Source organism: Dermacentor silvarum, chromosome 1, assembly GCF_013339745.2.
Source record: "Dermacentor silvarum isolate Dsil-2018 chromosome 1, BIME_Dsil_1.4, whole genome shotgun sequence".
Lineage (NCBI taxonomy): Eukaryota > Metazoa > Arthropoda > Arachnida > Ixodida > Ixodidae > Dermacentor > Dermacentor silvarum.
This window is the reverse complement of record NC_051154.1, coordinates 257,573,062-257,592,336: the sequence shown is the minus strand read 5'-3', so window position 1 is coordinate 257,592,336 and position 19,275 is coordinate 257,573,062. Positions and strand designations below refer to the sequence as shown.

At 47.0% G+C, this 19,275-nt stretch overlaps 1 protein-coding gene and 1 non-coding gene across 3 annotated transcripts in view; one reads left to right on the top strand and one right to left on the bottom strand.

The window, feature by feature from the left end:
* The window catches only part of LOC119437077 (spliceosome RNA helicase DDX39B), a 67,403-nt gene that overhangs the window by 29,188 nt on the left and 18,940 nt on the right, over positions 1 to 19,275 (top strand). The window contains exon 3 of one of the 2 annotated variants that reach the window (XM_049660261.1): positions 1,616 to 1,741. In XM_049660261.1, the coding sequence (XP_049516218.1) occupies positions 1,616 to 1,741 (126 nt within the window). Of the gene's footprint in view, positions 1 to 1,615; positions 1,742 to 17,199; positions 17,254 to 19,275 lie in introns of those variants that run through there. The other variant, XM_037704154.2, reaches the window with a different exon arrangement.
* Trnas-gga (transfer RNA serine (anticodon GGA)) lies at positions 10,646 to 10,721 on the bottom strand. Its single transcript has one exon. It is a non-coding gene; the product is annotated as a tRNA-Ser (tRNA).

Sequence of the window (19,275 nt, the reverse complement as noted above, 5' to 3'; positions counted from 1 at the left end):
GAGCTAACGCGAGTTGGTAACTGTACGTGCTAGCTTTGAGAAAACGCATGACCCGAGACAACTCAGCACATCCTAAAATTAATTTAAATTATAGGGTTTTACGTGACAAAACCAGTTCTGATTATGAGGCACGCCGTAGTGGGGGACTCCGGAAGTTGGAATGGAATACGAATGTATTCAATCACTGACAAAAAAAAAAAAGAGAACACCGACAGAAAAAAAATTAGTGAGACATTAAAACACGTTGCGACTCCCACAAGGAAGCCTTGTTCAATAAGATACTGATTAATATTGATCCATGTTCCTGAGTATTTCTTCAAAGCAAATTTCGCTCTGCGCTTCTCTGACTTCAGAATAGGCCCAACCCATGTATGGCATGACCTTTCACTGCCTAATTTGTTGCTTTACCGTGCACGGGCCGCCAAAGCTAACCGGCCTACCGATCTTTGCTGAACTTCCAACCCCGACAAGTTTTCTTACTTTAAGCACAGCATGGCATTTACGAACATTAGCGCTGGTGCCATTACTCCTTTCCAGATTGCACGCACCATCTGATATTTATTGTCGCCCCAAGGTGCTCTATGTTTCATAATGACTGCATCCCGCTTCACTTAATTTTTCGACTATCTTGGTCGTCTCCTCATTAATATTCATTAAACTGCAATAAACATGACGTCATGGCAGGAAATGCCGCAAGAACAAAAGTGGCGACGCCGTGTTGATGTTCGTCACCAGATTTGCTTGACTTTGGAGAATGTGACGTCATCTGGCCGCACTTAGAAAAAAACTATTATGGGGCTTTACGTGCCAAAAGCACGAGGCACGCAGTAGTGGGGGGACTCCGGAATAATTTGGATCACCTGGAGTTCCTTACCGGGCGCCTAAATCTAAGTACACGGGTATTTTCGCATTTCGCACCCATCGAAATGGGGCCGCCGTGGCCGGTATTCGATCCCGCGACCTCGTGCTGCGCACTTCTACGCTGCCAACAACCGCGCTCGTCGTTCGTTCGCACCGTCTCTTATCTCCACACGGCTCTGACCTTTATGCGCTGCATTCGCCGCGCAGTTTCCCTTGAAGCGATAGACCGCGCGTACCTTCGCCCCTGCTGCGGCGTATATATCCGCTTCGCTGCCAGCGTTTTGACAGTCGTTGTCTGCAGTCATTCATGTTTGTTTGTGCGCGCTCACACCACGCTTGTTCATTCAGTTAGTAATAGTCGGGCCACATTTTCCAACGCACGCTACACATGTAATGCTGCCCGGATCGGCAGTGCAGCGCTACAGGTGTGTCCCTTCGCACGCGCTGCCCACGGGCAGCGCTTCTCATCAACACCACCGTTTCACACGCGCCTTGTCGTGGTCATCGAGGGTCTCTTCATGTCGGTCTACTTACGCCGCAGCACACCTGCTTACTTAATCAGCTCATGTTTACTACAATTCATATTGCTACCAAAGCCGCTCACCTTACTTCGTATGACATTGCTGTGTTGCTATCGCATTCATTGCTTCGCCCTTAGGGCGAAACTGTGACATTTTTTTTTTTGTCCAAAACGCAGGCTGAAGCAGGTAGCACTGCTGAAACGTTCTCGCGACTCAGCATTAATGGCGTGCAGGAAATGCCACTCCACACTCAAAGTTACGCGGCTGCTGCTGCTGCTGGTGGTGCTGGTGGTGCTGGTGCTGGTGCTGGTGCTGCTGGTGCTGGTGCTGATGACAGTTCTACATCTACAGTTTGCCTGGTCAGTTGTCCGGCTTTGAATAATGAGCTTTACGTCGTGAGCTGTGGAATTATAGATAGTGCCTTGTTTGATATTTACTGAACCGCGATGTTGAGGAACTCTGTCGCTTTAAAAAAGAAGAACAAAAGCTAAAATCTACCCACTGATTGTTGGTAGATTTTTTTGGTAGAATGAGACCCCGAGTGACAATGTTGCTTCCAACAGCCTGTACAATACAGCTTTGTCTCTTAAATGCAAGACAATTTAATTCAAGTCGGTCCAGCGGTGGTGTAATTATGGTCTTTTTGTGTCACGAGCTAAAGGGGCCTCTTAAATTCCGTAATCTGGAGCTTATGTTTCAATTGAACTTCTATGTCGTTATGTTGTGGGTTATCTTTGAAGAATAAGCTTTACTTCGCTTAAACTGAACTCGAAGGGACATAAAAATGGGTTCCGTTTATCCGAAGTTTCATTTAGGTGAATGGCACAAATATAACCAATAATCGTTTTATTCGAAAAGCGTTGGAGTGTTTTGATATTACTGCGATGAAAAAAAAAATAATCTGCACTTCTAATATTGTTTACCTTGTGCAACGCAATTGTGTTCATCGCGAAAAAATTCCGAATAATTCTGCGTAGTCATCGCGTTCGAAATAGCGCTGCAGACTTCCAACTGCATCTCTTGCCATGAGGCCCGAAACACTAAGGGCCGTCGCCTTAGCGCCGTCGGTAGACTAGCAAACGCACGCGTATTGCGGAGGTTGTGGGTTCGTCTCCCGCCGGCGACAAGTTATATTTTCGTCCATTTTCATTTTCCTCATTGTTATCTACATTTCAGTTTCAAACACAGCTAATTATCCCTATGCTTTCCTTGTCATTTTTTAAAATCGGAATTTGAATTTTCATTAGACGAAGTAAAGTCGTACAAGAAACATGTTGAGAAGCATCTGGTTCCTTGTCATCATGCTAGCATGGATCCATGCAGAAATAGTACCAACAATACATGGATAAACATACAGGTTTAGTAGATTGGCAGCATATCAGATTAGCATAAAAACACAAAGATTTCAACAACTAATACAGTTCTTAGCAATAACCTTTAAACATCACAAAATAACTTCGTGTTGTTTTACCTGAGCAGGTAGATTGTTCCATAAAAAACAACCAACTCTAGAAAGCCGTCTTTTTCCATGCACACTTTTTACTGGTGGCCTCAAGAAGTTACCTCATTCGTAGCCTTTGTTTTGAATTGGGAAGGCATAAAATGGGTCCCAACACTGATCCTTGCGGGACTTCCGATGTAACTGGGCGAAATCTGAATTAGTGTTTAAACACCGAAACATGTGCTTTATTGCCTGTTGGCTTTATATGTTCGTGATATGTATGTATGTATGTATGTATGTATGTATGTATGTATGTATGTATGTATGTATGTATGTATGTATGTATGTATGTATGTATGTATGTATGTATGTATGTGTGTATGTGTGTATGTAGTATGTATGTATGTATGTATGTATGTATGTATGTATGTGTGTGTGTGTGTGTATGTATGTATGTATGTATGTATGTATGTATGTATGTATGTATGTATGTATGTATGTATGTATGTATGTATGTATGTATGTATGTATGCATGCATGCATGCATGCATGCATGCATGCATGCATGTATGTATGTATGTATGTATGTATGTATGTATGTATTCGTATGACAAGCTTACTCAATACAGTGCACTATAACTGGGCCGTTCACCTGAACCTGACCACATTTTCAGAAATTCAGTTTTACCTTTAGAAAAGAAAAGTCAGTAGTTTCAAGGTAGTAAGTAGGCTTTCAGTTTTGCGCCGTTTATTTACTGAAAAGCACACCGTGTGTTTTCAGTATGTACCTCACATTCAAGACTCTGTGCAGTTTTGGCGTGTCGCGCCGTAAAAATATCAAGAGGCAGTACCACTTCGAAAAAAAAGGAAAAAAAAAAAACAAAAAAGCGGCAGAAAGAGATGAGTCATTAGCTGCTTAAAAGGTCCACAGAATAAGTGTTGGCAAAAGAGTGCGAACTGATGTTTGCAAGGCAATGCGCATTCTTATGCTGTCGGTACGAGAAAACGAAGTACGAGCACAAAATACGAGCTGTAGTCCAGAATGTCCATGTCACCCTCGCTGGAACGAATTTTCGGTACAACTTGTACATGTACAAGGTTTTTAAAAGTGGGCTAGCATTCACTGCAGGCATACCACACCTAGCAACATCACGATTTATTGTTGTTGTTGTTTTAGTAGAAGAATTCAAATTGCAGCTTCATCGCTTCATAAAACATCGGGCGCCCTGCCGCACAGCTTGCTTTCGACATACTCGATAGATGTCTGCTTGCCTCCAGGAGTGCTATTCTGGTCAAGTTCCTCCATGTTGGCCTTTCGAGCCCATCAGAGACGCTGTAGATAGCAGCGCTGTGGGCCAATCAGAGCTGACAAGATGGGGAATTTGAGAATGCGAAGGAACTCTTACAGTGTCGGGAATGGCGCCCCATAGCTGCACTGGCTCATTTTGGCACCATTCTCGCTGCTTTAAATGTGACCACTTCATACTTCCAGCTACCTTCGCATGTCGCTTCCATATATTACGTTATATACGTTTCCTACGCTTGTCGTGCCTTCGATGCACCTTTATTTTCACAGAGCTACTTCTGCACATGGACGCTACTACCGTCATCAAAGTTCAATATGCCTGCAAGCGCGCCTAACGCTGCGCCGCGAGGCATTTGATACTTTTGGCGCATGCATTTATAGGCGCCCAGCGTCGTGACGACGTGATCGGTTGAGCGCCAAGTCCCGCGTCTGATTCAATTTATATGATTGTTTATTATTGCATAGTTATTTACTTGAATATCCTTACCGCTACCATCCTAGTGCTATCGGTAGCACGTCAATATAAATATTTCTATTATACTGCGTTATACGACTTGGAAAACGAAAGAAATCACGCAAGCGCGCTTCTCCTCAAAGAGGATGTTATTGTGGAGAAGCCAGATTTCAAGGGGTCTGCATGCTAGGTGGCTATCGACCTGCAGGAAACCTTCGAAACCATGCCGAGGTTCGCATACATGTACAGAAAATGCTGTTTTGCTGTATGACAGCCGAGCGCTTCACGAGATTGAAACAAATCGAGAACGTTTAGGTGGCTATCTCATCGCAGTTTTCGCCGTCTATTGCGACGCGAGCTTAGCTGCTCGCTGTAGGTCAATATCCCTGCGAGAGCACCCCCGTGCAACGTTTTTTTTTTTTTTCGTTTTTTTTTTCTATGCCCACAATGTTAGCCTGTCACACCGCTTGTCGTGGAGTCTTTCCTGCACCGCGTGAGTTCGATTTTGCAGAGCAGTGACCTAGACAGTTGTCAATACCATGGCACATTTCGGTGTATACAGAGGTCATAAAGACACACGCACATAGGATAACACTTCTCAGCACTTATTTCTTAGTATTGAACAATCTGAACTCCATATAGTTATTAAGTTGAGCGAATAACCTCGTAATAATCGTCCGGAGCCATGTATAATGCCGGGACACTAATGCAACAGTTTCGTATCGCGCTGTGCTTATACGTCTAGTCTGGAAGCAGTTGGTACTCACAAAAAAAAAGAGCTTTTACAATAATTGTTCGTAATTGATCAAATTTCAGACAATGCTGACATGTCATTATCGAAGGCGGCCAGCCAATGCGAAACATTTACGAACGAAAAGCTTCGCGAATTCAACGCCTGAATGTTCCTATATTAGGCATCTCGGGAGCTGCATGCCAGCGATTCTGTCTACTAACAACAGCGTCAGCAGTCAAAGAAGGCAGCACTCATTTACATAATTTTACATGCATGGGCGCAAGACCCCCGATACGGACAGCGAGTCGCTGTAGGCTCGTTTCCTGGCTCACAGTGAACACGTACGAATAGCGGCAGTATTCATCGTGTCCCGAGACACGCGCAGCTTCGCAATCTCATCGCCCAATGTGCGGTTCCTCGGATCACGGAGTCCGAGCAAGCTTCGCTCAGCAGAAAGGGACGATGTCAAACGGGCATTCGTATTACCACGCGTCGTTGTTTTACTGTTTTGCCGGTGTTCGTTTGCACCGCATTACCAATGTCGTTTTATAGCTCGGCGAAAGACGCGACTATACTGTATATCCGGAATTTCTTGAACGTTGTCACCAATTCTGCAGCCAAGGAGGCGTGTCCGGTCAGACTGCGCGCGTCGCAAATAGTGTTGTACATTCTAAAATGTTCAGTCGGCGTCAAAAGTTCACGCACCATGGAGGTCTGAAAAAAAAAAGAAAAGCTGAATACTTAAGCAGCTTGGGCACGCACGCGTTTCCAAGTCTATACTGCTATACGCCAACATAGCGCTTTACGGTTTTACTAGCTACGGTCACAAACTTCTCGGAAATTCAGCGGTCTTTTTTTTTTTTTTTCAGATCCCCCGTTTCGTAAACTTTTGACGCCGACTGTACGCGAACACCAGCGTTTACTCCGGAATGTACGATCAGACATGTAACAAATAGCGGACGAACTCGAACCGTGAGTCGAGATTCGACGGCCGACGACTGTGCTCGCCGCTATATCGTTGTGCTTTGTCTTTCCGCGCAATTTTGGCAAATAAGGAGTTAAATTATTAACTCACGCTCTTTGCAGCGTTTCGTTTTTTTTTTTTTCGCCGTCACTGCAACGTGACACGATAGGTGCGTGCGCCTCCTCGCATGCATCGAGGCATCCTCTAAATTATACGTGTTGGCACGTGCGGTGGTTATACGCTTCCTGTACTGCGAGCATGCAATGTGCGCGCGAACGGTGGTACTTGCGTGGTTGTTGTGCATGACGACGATGTGGCGCGGCGGATCGGCATCGTCGGCGTACGAGACGAGCTCGTCGCGGCCGGGCCTCGGAATGCGGTGCATCGAGAAGGCCTTGAAGTACATGCTCATGTCCAGCGGGATGTGCCTCGCCATGTCAGGGGGAAGCGCTTGCCTGCGTAGAAGGGGGGGGGGGGAGGGGGGGAGGGAAAGACCCACGTGCAGGCTAAGAGCACCGCGTATAATACAGAGCGACGGAGAGTGCGGCCCAGAAACGTGGACTATCACATTGAAGAGCTTTTGAACGTCGCCGTACCGAACCGTCAGTGGAAAACTTTGTAACTGCACCGTCTATAGCGCAGGGCTCAGTAATGTAACAGCAAGTCTGAAAGTCGGCCGCGTTGGGTATGAATCCATGCGTAAGAACAAAACACCGCAATGAAATACGGCGACGCTGAAAAGAAGTAGACATTTCAGCGCTTGTGTTGTCTACTTCTCGTCTGCGTTCCCGTGATTTTTGCGCTGTTTTGTTCTTTAGCATGCTGCAGTATGCTTGAGCGCTAAAGCGTCACAGATAGCTTGTTTTATGCTTTCGATTTTCTTTAACAGTGAGGCTATTTAAGCCAGCCGTAATTTGTGGTGTGTATCAAGAAACTACCAAGAAAGAAAATAAAATAAACTCTCTTGCCGAGGCGGGATTGCAACCCGCGTAACCCCGGTCCCAAAGCGAGCGTCTTAACCACTAGGCTATACGGCCACGCTTGCAGAACATGCATTTATGCGAACCATATGATTGCGTTCGAGCGTCGTCGTCTTCGTCCACAGCTGGCGCGTTCGTACGCTCGGGCTCTGCGAGGTGAAGAGGTTTTGCGCGCTATGAGAGCGAGAGAGACGCTTCACGGAGCGTGACTCCTGGAACGCGGTGTCGGCATTGGAACGCGGTGTCGGTGTTGCAAGCTGCGCTATGCAACGCGCAGTGACGGCCGTAAGTCCGCGACTCGCGAAAAGAAATGATCATCATCATGAGTAATAAGATGAAAAGTTCGCGCACTTCCGGAAAATGCTGGGCTACTATCGCCCAGCTTCGCTGTTTCAAGCATTGCGCGGCCGAGTGCAAGGTTAAGCGTTTTTTTTTTTTTTTTTTTTTTTTTTTTTTTAATACAGGCTGCACTTTTACAGCTGTGCAGTGCACGATCAATTTTGGCAGCCCATTGCGTCCGTCTTTCTTTTTTTTTTAACACGTTGCACAAGATTCAGAGAACGTGATATGGCGTTTCTTCTTTCAATATCTGCGTTTTAGAGGTTGTTTTTTTTTTCTAAGTTTTAACAGAAATTTAAAGCTTACCTATGGCGGATAGCACTCTTCTTCAGCTAGATTTCTCGAAGAGATGGATATCGCTTGCACGAGAACTCTAAATGCATACTTGACTAATTAACCGACTTTCACTCATTTATTTTTCGGCTTATCACTTTAGGGCGCATGTAATGTATACGAATGGAGACAGTGAGTTCGCTAGAAGGGACCGCTCACTGATTCCGCGGTGAGCATGTCGTGGGCTCAGTGCCGTCGAATCACGCTGCTGGCGGCGCGATTCGTTGCAGCTCAGGCACTTAACGCTAGCTTGCGGAATGATTCAGCGATCCGTCCTCTCACGTGAATCGAGCTTGAAAGGGAATTCTGAAGCAGGTATACCAGTTTCAATATATGACGTTTCCAAATTGTGCGACGAAATGTATTGGTGTTCCAGTCAAATGTGTCCTGCACTGCCTAATAAGACATTTTGTATTTAAAAGAAAAGTAAGCGAAACAACAGTGCGTTTTGCCGCAAATATGACGGCGCTTATCTATAATACACGCGTGTCACACTGTCGCTTTCGATCACAATCACGCCCGATCCGGATCGAGTGTTGCTACACGGTCACTTTCGATCGTGATCTTGCTCGATCCGCATCTGGCCAGACGATCGCGATCTGTGCAACGCTATCGAACCTCTTGATCACGATCGTAGGCTGACGATCGACCATGTAGTTCCGAGAGTTGCATGCAGACGATCAGCAGACGATAACAGCTCTAACCATAATGGCAAACAAAATAAATTTTTGTTAAAACGAGAGGGTGTTTTATATTACCAATTTACGACGTATTACACAAATCTGATGAGTACTTTGGACCCACTAGCGACACCTAGTATGCTTGAACTCACCCAAACTCGATCCGGTTGGTTGGACAGTTGGACCGGATGGTTGGACCGTTCGACACGGTCCGACCGTGTGTTTCGATATCCATCATATCATGTAACGGTCACCTGGTCCCTGTCAAGCCGTTTTCACGGCTTTTAGCCCAGCGGACCTTCCAGCTTATTGTCCGGTAAATAAAAATTGAATTTGAATTTAGCAGCGATCATTATCGATCGCGATCTAAATTGGCCGTGTGACACCGGTATAACAAATAGCGCTAGTTTGGATGTCCCTTGAGAGCTCACCGGCTTCAATTCGTAAGCTGCAATACGTGCCCTAAAATGATTAGTTAGAAAGTTAACTATTGCAGTTTTGGTAATAAGTCACAAGTTTCGATTTCTCGTGCAAGTAATATCCGCGTCTTCGAGTAATACGGCTAAGAAAGAGAATTGTGCTATCTGATACAGGCTACTTTTTAAAATTATGTTAAGAATTAAAAAAAAAAGCACACACTGGGCATTTAAGCGGAAGACCAGTTATATAGCAGATATTATCTATGCGTACCTGTCGATTAAGTCCTTGAACTCCAGCACGGCAGCCGTCATCTTAGCAGCGAATCTGTTCATCGGGTCAAATAAACGGGAGCCGGCCATTCATAAGGAACTGTTCAACTTGAAGGGAAAAAAATATTTGTCATAGCCCCGTTTCTTATACAGTGATAGGTATTCCCATAAGCGGGACTGCGTGCATGGTATTTTACAACACCATCATCATCATCATCAGCCTATATTTATGTCCACTGCAGGACGAAGGCCTCTCCCTGAGATCTCCAATTACCCCTGTCTTGCGCTAGCGTATTCCAACTTGCGCCTGCGAATTTCCTAACCTCATCATCCCACCTGACTTTCTGCCGCCCTCGACTGCGCTTCCCTTCTCTTGGTATCCATTCTGTAACCCTAATGGTCCACCGGTTATCCATCCTACGCATTACATGGCCTGCCCAGCTCCATTTCTTCCGCTTAATGTCAACTAGAATATCGTCTACCCCCGTTTGTTCTCTGATCCACACCGCTCTCTTCCTGTCTCTTAACGTTAATCCTACGATTTTTCGTTCCATCGCTCTTTGTGCGGTCCTTAACTTGTTCTCGAGCTTCTTTAAGCTCGAAAACAAGTCGAGAACATACTACACCGCGATTTTTTTTTTCGGCGAGTTTTATTTAGCGCGACAACTGCAATATCAACTGAACAAAAAGCTGGCGAAAATAATTGCGTATAAGATTACGGACGCTTTATAGCGCACTAAAGAGAAATATTAAGTTCAATCAATTTAGCAGATTACACTAATCTATTTGCGATTGGATTATCCTAATGCGAGCAGAGACTCGTTAATGTCAGAAAGAACGCAATACCGAAAGATGGACGGCGATGCCACATGTCAATTCGTGCACCAGCTTCCCCTGTGACGCCATAAGTTTTGGCAGCGTGTTCACGCTACTGGTTATCTACTGCAGTATATAAAAAAAAAAGGAACACGTTACGTTCCGAAGTAGGTATAGACAGACTCAACAGGGGAAACTTTTGCCTACGTCTCCTGCCCAGAAACAGTTCGGATGGGCGAAAAGAACTCGCAATTCGCGACATCAGACTGCCGTCCTCGACTTCGTGGTCTGGGCCCGGGATTCAAGAAGGCGAAGTTTTGACCGCCATTTTCTCCCATAAAGGTCGCCCATTTTACGCCATACAAATGTAGGCGGGGAATTTTGGAAGAATATTCTCCGGACTAAACTTATTTCGAGTTTTCCGCAGTGTCTCTTTAAAACAAATCGTCACGAAATGAAAACGTGTCATCCACCCGAATGTCGCACGAAGCTATACACAGGAAACCCTCGCAGTTGAAGGAAAGATTCGTCCTGGTCCGGGATTCGAACCCGGGACCAACGCCTTTCCGGGGCGGTCGCTCTATACCACCTGAGCTAACCAGGAGCCCATAGCAGGTCGCAGCGCGAGGTCGAATTAATCGACAACTCGAAGCTTTTCTACATAGCTTCGTGTTACATTCGGGTAGATGACAATTTCCCTTTTCAGTGACACTTCTTCCGCAGTACTGATTTGCCACATTCATTGTTCCTGCGCTTCGCTATTGACTGTGCGCGCAAGTGCGTACTTTTGAAAAGTACTTTGTCGAAGGCGACTTTAGTGCTGCGTCGTCTGCGACCGCCTCTGGTTCCGGTCGTACATCGCCAGGGTGTCGTCGCGACCCGCGCGTGTGTGGCGGTCCTCGAGCGAGCGTTTTTCCCAAGAGTTCGCTCGCGGGCTTTGCGCCACGCACGGCAGAGAAGTGCTTCGCGTGGACTTAGATAATCATCGAGCACGGTTTCTGTCAAGTTCTTGAGCCTATTCCGACTCGTTATTGCGAAGAAGCACGCGAGCATCCACCGTCACCCTCCGCACTGTCAGGAAACTGGCGATCTGTATGTCACGGTGTGCACTGAATAGGCCCATTGCCAAAAGCGAAGCGCGTGCACAGTTCTGTCCGACTTACGTAGACTCTAATCAGGCCGACGCATCGGGAGAAATTAGGAGAGAAAGAACAAAAACGGTAATATCGTCGGGACGTCTGTTATCTTCTTTATGAAATTTCTTGGCGCCTTTTGGCCACACGTGGCCCTTGCTCCAATAACATCCCATATTTGAATCAAATCAATCGATCGGTGATATTTCTTTGCAAACACGTTTACGAGCATTAACTCCGGTGACGCCCGGATTGGGACGTAACCGGAGGTTTCTACTCGTATGTCACCCGAGTGAGCCAGCTCGTGCTTCCATGGTTCCTTGTAAATATTCTAATTAAGGGTTTAATCGCTTAATTGAAGTTAATTAATCACCGCCGCGTACACGTACTGTACTCTCTATGTGCAAAGTTTCAACCCGCGCTACCTATATTCACTTGTCGGCGTGGATCCCTTGAAAATCGCATATACCGGACGAGAGAAAGAAAATGAAACGAATATCTATCAGTCATTTGACTAGCGGCCTAGGACGTGCTAGGGTGGGCAGACCGTTGTCCAATAACGAGGCGCGACTTTCGGGAAAGCGTGCAGCGCGCGCATGCGTACTGACAGGAGGAAGTCCGCTTCCGAGGCGAACGTCTGCCGGGGAAAGAGAGCTGCCGGGCTAGAGTGCACCGGCAGGGGAGTCCGCACGTCCAGGTAGGCCGTGTTCAGCCACCACTCGTCCAGCTGCGTAGCGGTACACGGTATACCGGGCGTACGTTGAGTTTCGTGGAAAAAAAATATGTCGCTTCGAAACAAGAGTTCTTCAGTGATACGCCAGTTTCTAAATTCCGCTTCTAACTCCCGGCATGCTCCAGGTTGCAATCTCAGGAATGGGCCCTTTTCGTAGCTGTAAAGTTGTGTTTAACGCGGGGCAATCTTTAATGACTGCGTAGTCGCACGAGCACTCTTTGCTCGTCTTGCGAAATGGAAAATGTAGACGTGGCTCCCACGATGAAATCATGAGTAAGAGACCCACGTTGAACTAAAAAAAATTTTTTTTCTTTATTTTAACCACCACCGGCGCCGCCATTACCTGGGGGCAGTGTGCAATTAAGAGAAGCGTACTTGCGACTTAGGAAAAGGGCCATCGTGTGGAAGTGAGCAATAACCTTGATGAATGTTTCTTCGCCTATCACCGATATGATCAAAAGTGATCGAAGTGACAAATCTGTGTAACAAAAAAAATGCAAATTATTAGTACATCTTTCTTTTTCCTTGTTGCGGTGCTAGAAAATATGACGCTTGTCCATAGGTGACGCGACAGTACGTCAGCAGACCCCACCCTCCCCCCGGGCGCTCAGCGCCAGTCACTGTGTCCGAATTCTGAAACACGAGGGCTGTATGGGGAGTTTCGAAACTGATATGATTGAAGAGCTCTGGTTCCAACCGTCGACGGTTCAGCAATAACCGCCGAGAAATTATGAGAAGTACACTGACTTCGAAATAACGTGCTGTCTGTCGATTTGCACTTTGCAGCGCGTATTCACTTTTTCGGCTTTGCGACTTTAGCTTGATTCTGGCACATTTCGCTCCCAATCCCTCACTTCGCGATAATACATGAAAACATACCGTTGTGGCGCATTGTACGTGTAAGAGACTGTAGCTTGGTAGTTAGTCCCCTCTAGCAATTTGGTAGTTTCGCACTGTTGGTACAAAGTTCAGTGTGTCTACTCCTGTCCATCTAGTCTATACTTTGCGCTGTACCTGAATAACCAAGGAACTTTCCACACTTTTGCAATTGTACCGCGCGCGTAAAATGGTTCTTCCAAGCGGGCATTTCATGTATAGTTCTTCGGCATAGTAATAATTCGCGTGTTACAGCAAAGGGACAGATAGATATTGTAAACGAAAATTGCTGTCTTGCATCTGCCCGGTACTATATCTCACGCAGAGAGTAAAAACACAAAACGCATTCGTATATAGAAGGAACTTGCGGTTTTGTTGACAGACAACCTGGGCTCTCGCTTTTTAGTAATTAACACGCTATACACGATCTAACCGTCAATACAGAGAGCACCGTGGACGTTACATGCCCGTCTACGCGTATAGCGTTTCGGAACGTACGAGCCGACTATATAGCCGACATGAACCGACAATAGCCCGCGTGAAGTGCACTCGTGCATTCCGTTCAAGACACAGGCTATATATAAGCGCGCGTACCCAGTTGTCCAGGCGCTTGTACCGGTAGGTCAGCACCCTGTGCAGGTACTCGCCCTCGCCTCCTCGTTCCCCCAATTTGTCGATCGCCTGGTGCGGGAGAAAGAAGGGGAAGCTCGTTGCAGGCATTCTCCGACGACACGTTCCACTCGGAGCACAGACGTTCATATCGAGCCATCAGAGGCGCGCGTGTGATGCACGGGCCTATCGTTTTAACGCGATAGCCTTAATGACCCTGTGTCGCTGAAAATCCGGCGTAAGCGCCGGCGTCGTTGGCGGAAATAATCACCATAATCATGGCCGAACAACATCATCCCGAACCACACCGACCGGTCAGGCTCTTCGCGCGGCGCAAGGCGTTAGTGAACAAAAATGGAATTTATCGAAGTAAAATCCGTGAGAAAAATCGTTTAGTTCGACTTAACTACAACCTACTGACGTGATAGCGTCGGATTGTAATTTGAATATACGAGAAAAAAAGCCTGATAAGCAGCCAGGAATCTTTGAATGTTATCGCGTTCCACTCTAAAAGGCGAAGCTTAAGCGTCCTCCAAATTTTCTTTTAAGCTTTCCGGAATTTTTTTTTTTAATCGTCTGTTGTAGATAACATAATTCTTGTCCTTGAGCTGTATTATCCGAAGAGGCGGACATCACTTGCGCGAGAAATCGAAACACATATGAAACTAATTAACTTTTTAATTAATTATTTACGGTACATATTGCAATTTGCGATTTGTAGCAGGTGAGCTTGCGAGACGTATCCGCTTGAAATGAATCTACAGGATGGTACCAGTTTCGAGATATTATTTCCCAAAGTGTGGGACGATATACATTGGCGTTCGTAAGTGGACCAACAGTGAATTTTTAGGGCGAGTTTGGGGGCGCATACCTCCAAACTGGGAACGGTAAATAAATGATTTATTGATTGGGTGATTATTATTATTATTATTCTCTCTTCTTTTCAACAATTGTTCCTTTTATTGATTTTTCTATTATTATATTCCCCTGCAGTGTTTTTGATTTTGGTTTTTAATGTATGCGTGCGCCAGCACTCAGACCTTAGGGCTGTTCCTGGGCACGTTAAATAAACATGATTGATTGATTGATTTATGATGCGTGCAGAATAAAATATATCTACAACCGCCGCTTTTGCCTTCAAAGCAGCATTTCCGCCATGGTCCAGGCCCTTCAGTTTCAGACGTACCTCAACTCGACCTCACAAATCAAGACGTATTAAATCATACCGTTTGTTCCTTTATAAGGTGGTTCACAGCACTATGCAGTGCCAAAATCTCCTTGATCACGTACAATTTTTCCTGCCGCAAAAGTATACCAGGCAGCATTCCGCGTTTCCTGCGTGGCCTTGTTGCAGTAGTCACTATCATATATGGCTCGACTTCAAGAGACGTGTCATAAGTATTCTGCCTATATATTTCCATATTCCAGAGTTCATTCCCTGTGTTCTGTACATGTGTAGGTAATCACGTTGTATGATTAACTCCATTTTACGCCTGCCTCCTCGTTTCCTTTTTGCCTATTTGTTTATCTTCCTCACAGTGTTATGGCTACCATATTTGTATTTTCTGTACATTACATTCTGCGTATTACTTTTTAAGTACATCAGTACGCAGGCTCTGTAGCTGTTCCTGGGCACTATAATACACATTTGATTCGTTTATTATTATTATTATTATTATTATTATTATTATTATTATTATTATTATTATTATTATTATTATTATTATTATTAATGGCCTAGCAGTATACGCTCTTGCTGTGCTAAAGTTGTGTCGCTCGGTGTGGGGGCGCGGACCAGCCACGTGCTCGTTTCGCAACACCCTACAGCACAATAAACACGTTAGTAGGGAAACAGGACTAAGGAAACACGGGAAAGTGAACCAGAACCAGAGGCGTAGCCAGAACTGTTGGGGGGGGGGGGGGGGGGGGGAGGCGCACGCCTGTGGCCGACGACGGGGAGGGCGGGGGATGTGATGCTGGGCAGGCCGCGTACTAACACAGAAATTTTGGGCGGACGGGGGGGCACTGCCCAGCGTGCCCCCCACCCTTCCTGGCTACGCCACTGGCCAGAGCTGATCACAGTGGGGGGCACGACACATGGAAGAGTGGATAGGGGTGCTTTCGTAGACGATTTCTACTCGATTTTACGCCGAATTATCTGGCATAGAACCGTTGTCTTTGACCAGACAGGGCTGACACAGCGTTCGCACAAAGCTGCCGAACCCAACGCTTGCCGAATTAGGCGGACGCGTTTGTTGCGAACTCTCAGCGCACAAAGTTCAGTGCGTGTACAGTCGGCCACAAAAGTTTACGGTCCGCGTGTTTCACGCCAAATGTGAATGTATACGCTCTGTTAGGCATGTCGCTTCAGTAGTTCGTAAAGACTAAACTACACACAGAAACCTTCAAGTATGTGGCCAGGCTTCGCAGGAATTTGCCATTTTCGCAAATCCTGTCTCCCGTACACGTTTGTGGTATAGACTGTTACCTGGCGCCGCGTATGCGCAACTCGATGCTCGGAAAGGCCTTCTTTCCGATCGAGCAAAACGTGGTTCGATCGCCACTCGCGAATCACTTTCTCGGAGAAGAGGGCTTCTCCCGGCACATAATTTGGACACCTGGGCCTTCCTGCGGTCTCGGCACCGCATGCTGTTCGCCGGCCTGCACCACAGCTCCGCCTTCAAAGACCCCCCTCACGTTCCCCGAGGGTCTGTTGTATAAATCGTAAATGCGCCGCTGGCAACTGTCACGGGCTCTGTGACCGCCTCAACTTTCTCTCTCCTCTTTACGTCCGCTTCCTGAAGGTTCCGAGGCGTGCTCCCTATAAAGGGTTGCAGAGAGTAGCGCCTTATCGCGTCTTCGCAATCCCCCTCGCGAATGGGTGCGCGCCCACCTTTCGGGAGGCCTCGAGCTCCTGCTCGCTCAGTATGGGCTGCAGCGAGAGCCACAGGCGCTCGAGCGTCTCCTTGAGCGGCGGCACGGGCAGCTTGGGCAGCTCCTTCTGGCGCGACAGCATGATACCCTTGACGACCAGGGACACCATGGCCGGCGGGCGCCGAACCACCGGCGGCGCGCCGTGGGTCGCCGCCGCCTGCCACAAGGAACAGCCGCCGCCGCTGCCGCTGCTGCTACTGCGGCTGGTGCCGAGGGACGACGCGCAGGCCGCCGTTGCCCATCGCCGCCGGCTGCTGCGGCAGCTGATGATGATGATCCTCAGCTGTCACACGCACGGGGCCAATTGAATCGGGCGCTTTAGTAGTGGATCGCAAAAAAACAAAAACAATTGTTTTACAGTAACGAAAAATTGTAACAATTTGAGGCTGGAAAAGTAAGACTAGTGCGTAATTTGGCAAACAGACGAGCGAAATCGTAACTAATAAGCGCGGCACGACTCGCCTTCCTGCGTCTTTCATTTAGGCAAATCAGATGAAGTGTCGTCATCGATGTCTTGAACGAACACGCAGGCACGAAAATAGTTCACCGTTCACCTTGAAAAATAAAAGAAAATATCGCTCACATAAAAAAGCGCAAATGACCGTCAGACGTAAATCGGCGAGGCGTACGGTATGGACCATTCCGCGAAAGAAAGACAACGAAGATCGCAGCACGGACGGAGTAGTCGAACAGTCTTCGACGCCCATTCTTGGCCGATTTCCCGCAGTAGATGTGTACCACCAATCACGAAGTCAACAGCAGCAGCAGCAGCAGCAACAACAGTGCAACCTTACAGACGCCTCAGCTTAATTATGCAATGCGAAGTGGACGATCCCTTGGATATTATCACAGTGAGTGGTACCCACCGACAGCACATTTGATATTCAAGGAGCATTTTGCGCAAGGGGCAGGATTGTAGAGAACCAGCGAACAGGAAGTATCAAGCCGCTGGTGAATAGGTTTGACAATGCCTATAGTCGCACGGCCTAACCACGTCCACCAGTTCGTCCGCTGCTGGGCTTCAGTCCTCACTGTGTGTTTCTTCCATGCACGGACTGAGGTGGGGGAAAAAATTATTCGAGGCTACCTTAGGTTTTCTTTCTTTTCTCCTTTTTTTAATAATCATCACGTTGGCATAACCTTGCAAGTATCGTCAGATGCCCAAAGTCGTAGCATATATGCATCCGTGACTCCTATGTGCAACGTGAGACGCGCGTCAGCCAGCATCTAGTACGGTGCCTCGATGCCCAGCTGGCATCGAGGCGCCCTAAGCATATAGGGTAGGACAGCGCCACCTCCGGTTAGGTTTGGGCACGGCCCGTCCAGCCGTGGCGCTTGTGGGCTTCGGTTAGAGGGTTCCGCCGAATCTGGAAATGTGTGGGCGTCGCTCTCACTTTCGCTTTGGCGGCGCGCACCGAGATAAGTTTTTCTGGAGTTTTAACGCGATAGCGGTGGGTCCCGTGGCGCAGAAAATCCGGCGTCGGTGTAAGCGCCGGCGTTCGTGGCGGAGAAAATCATCCCGAACCACCCCGACCACGCAGGCCCTCCGCGTGGCGCACAGGCGTTAGTGAACTAATTGAATTTCTCAAAGTAAAATAACGACAGAAAATTCGTAAAGTATGACTTAACCACAACCTACAGTCATGATAGCGTGGGATTGTAATTTGAATATACGAGAAAACAATTGTTACGAGGAAAATTAAACACAAACCCCTTTTCCAGCATTTCTACCATTCATACAGCGGCGCGCCCGGGTATGTTACTTGCAGAAACACCATCCAGATGGCGCTCGCCTCCTCGGCAGCCGAGACGTTTAGAGTAGTGGGGGAAAAAAAAAAAACAGGGAAGAGATTGATATGACCTGATTGAATCTCTTAGTCATAGGTAGAGGTGCAAGGTAGATATTGAGGGGAAAAAATTGTATACAAAAAAGCTAGATAAAAAACATGTATAGCATACCTGATTAAATCAAACAGGCTAGGTGACTATTTGTCAGTGCCCCGTTTCAAAGGGGAGGCCATTAGATCATCATCATTATCAGCATAAAACAGCAGAGGTGAAGGTGGAGAAAAAAGAAAACTGCAGTTGCTGGGAAGCCTGACAAGCATCCAGGGTTATTTGAATGCTATCGCATTCCACTCTTAAAGGCGAAGCTTAAGCGTCCTCCAGATTTTTTACTGAGCGCTTGGTAAGTGGTTCTTGAGGAAAGGTAAAAGTCGACGCTATCTTCTGCAGCCCTTGAGGGAGCACGGCTTTCCACAGTCAGGTTTTCGGCGTGCACAGCAACGGCGCTGCTCTCTCCGGCAGGCACAGCCAAATGCTGAGGCTCACGCACATGAAAGCCTGACGGCTTTTCTCGAAAGCACTGGGCTTGTCCAGCGCCTCATGTTTTATGTGGCATGAAGCCTGCCAACAGCAGGGCCATCAGGTCCATAAACTCCCTCGTTCCCGTCTCATTTCCTCACATCTTTTGCAATACCACATTTCTCGTAAGACAAGGTCGTCCAAATTCATATATGGCTGAGGGATAGTCTCAGGCACACATGACCCCACTACTTTCTCCCGGTGTATCATACCTTTATTGTGACAATTCCTGACTGACAGCAGCTCGCAGCGTCTGCTGGTTTGATATAAACACCTCCCACTGAAAAGGGCCCCAATTTGTCAATGTGTAAATTTGCACACACACTCTGGAATCAGCTGAAGCAGCATGTGGAAGCAGCGTAAAAGAAAGACAGAATGTTAGAATGTGCTGTCTTCCTTTTGTGCCACACACACACACATGCACACACGGACACACACGTGGACAAGCATTTTTTAAAATAATTTTAGTATTCAAAGAGACCTCATGGCAGAACAATTCTACTCTATCA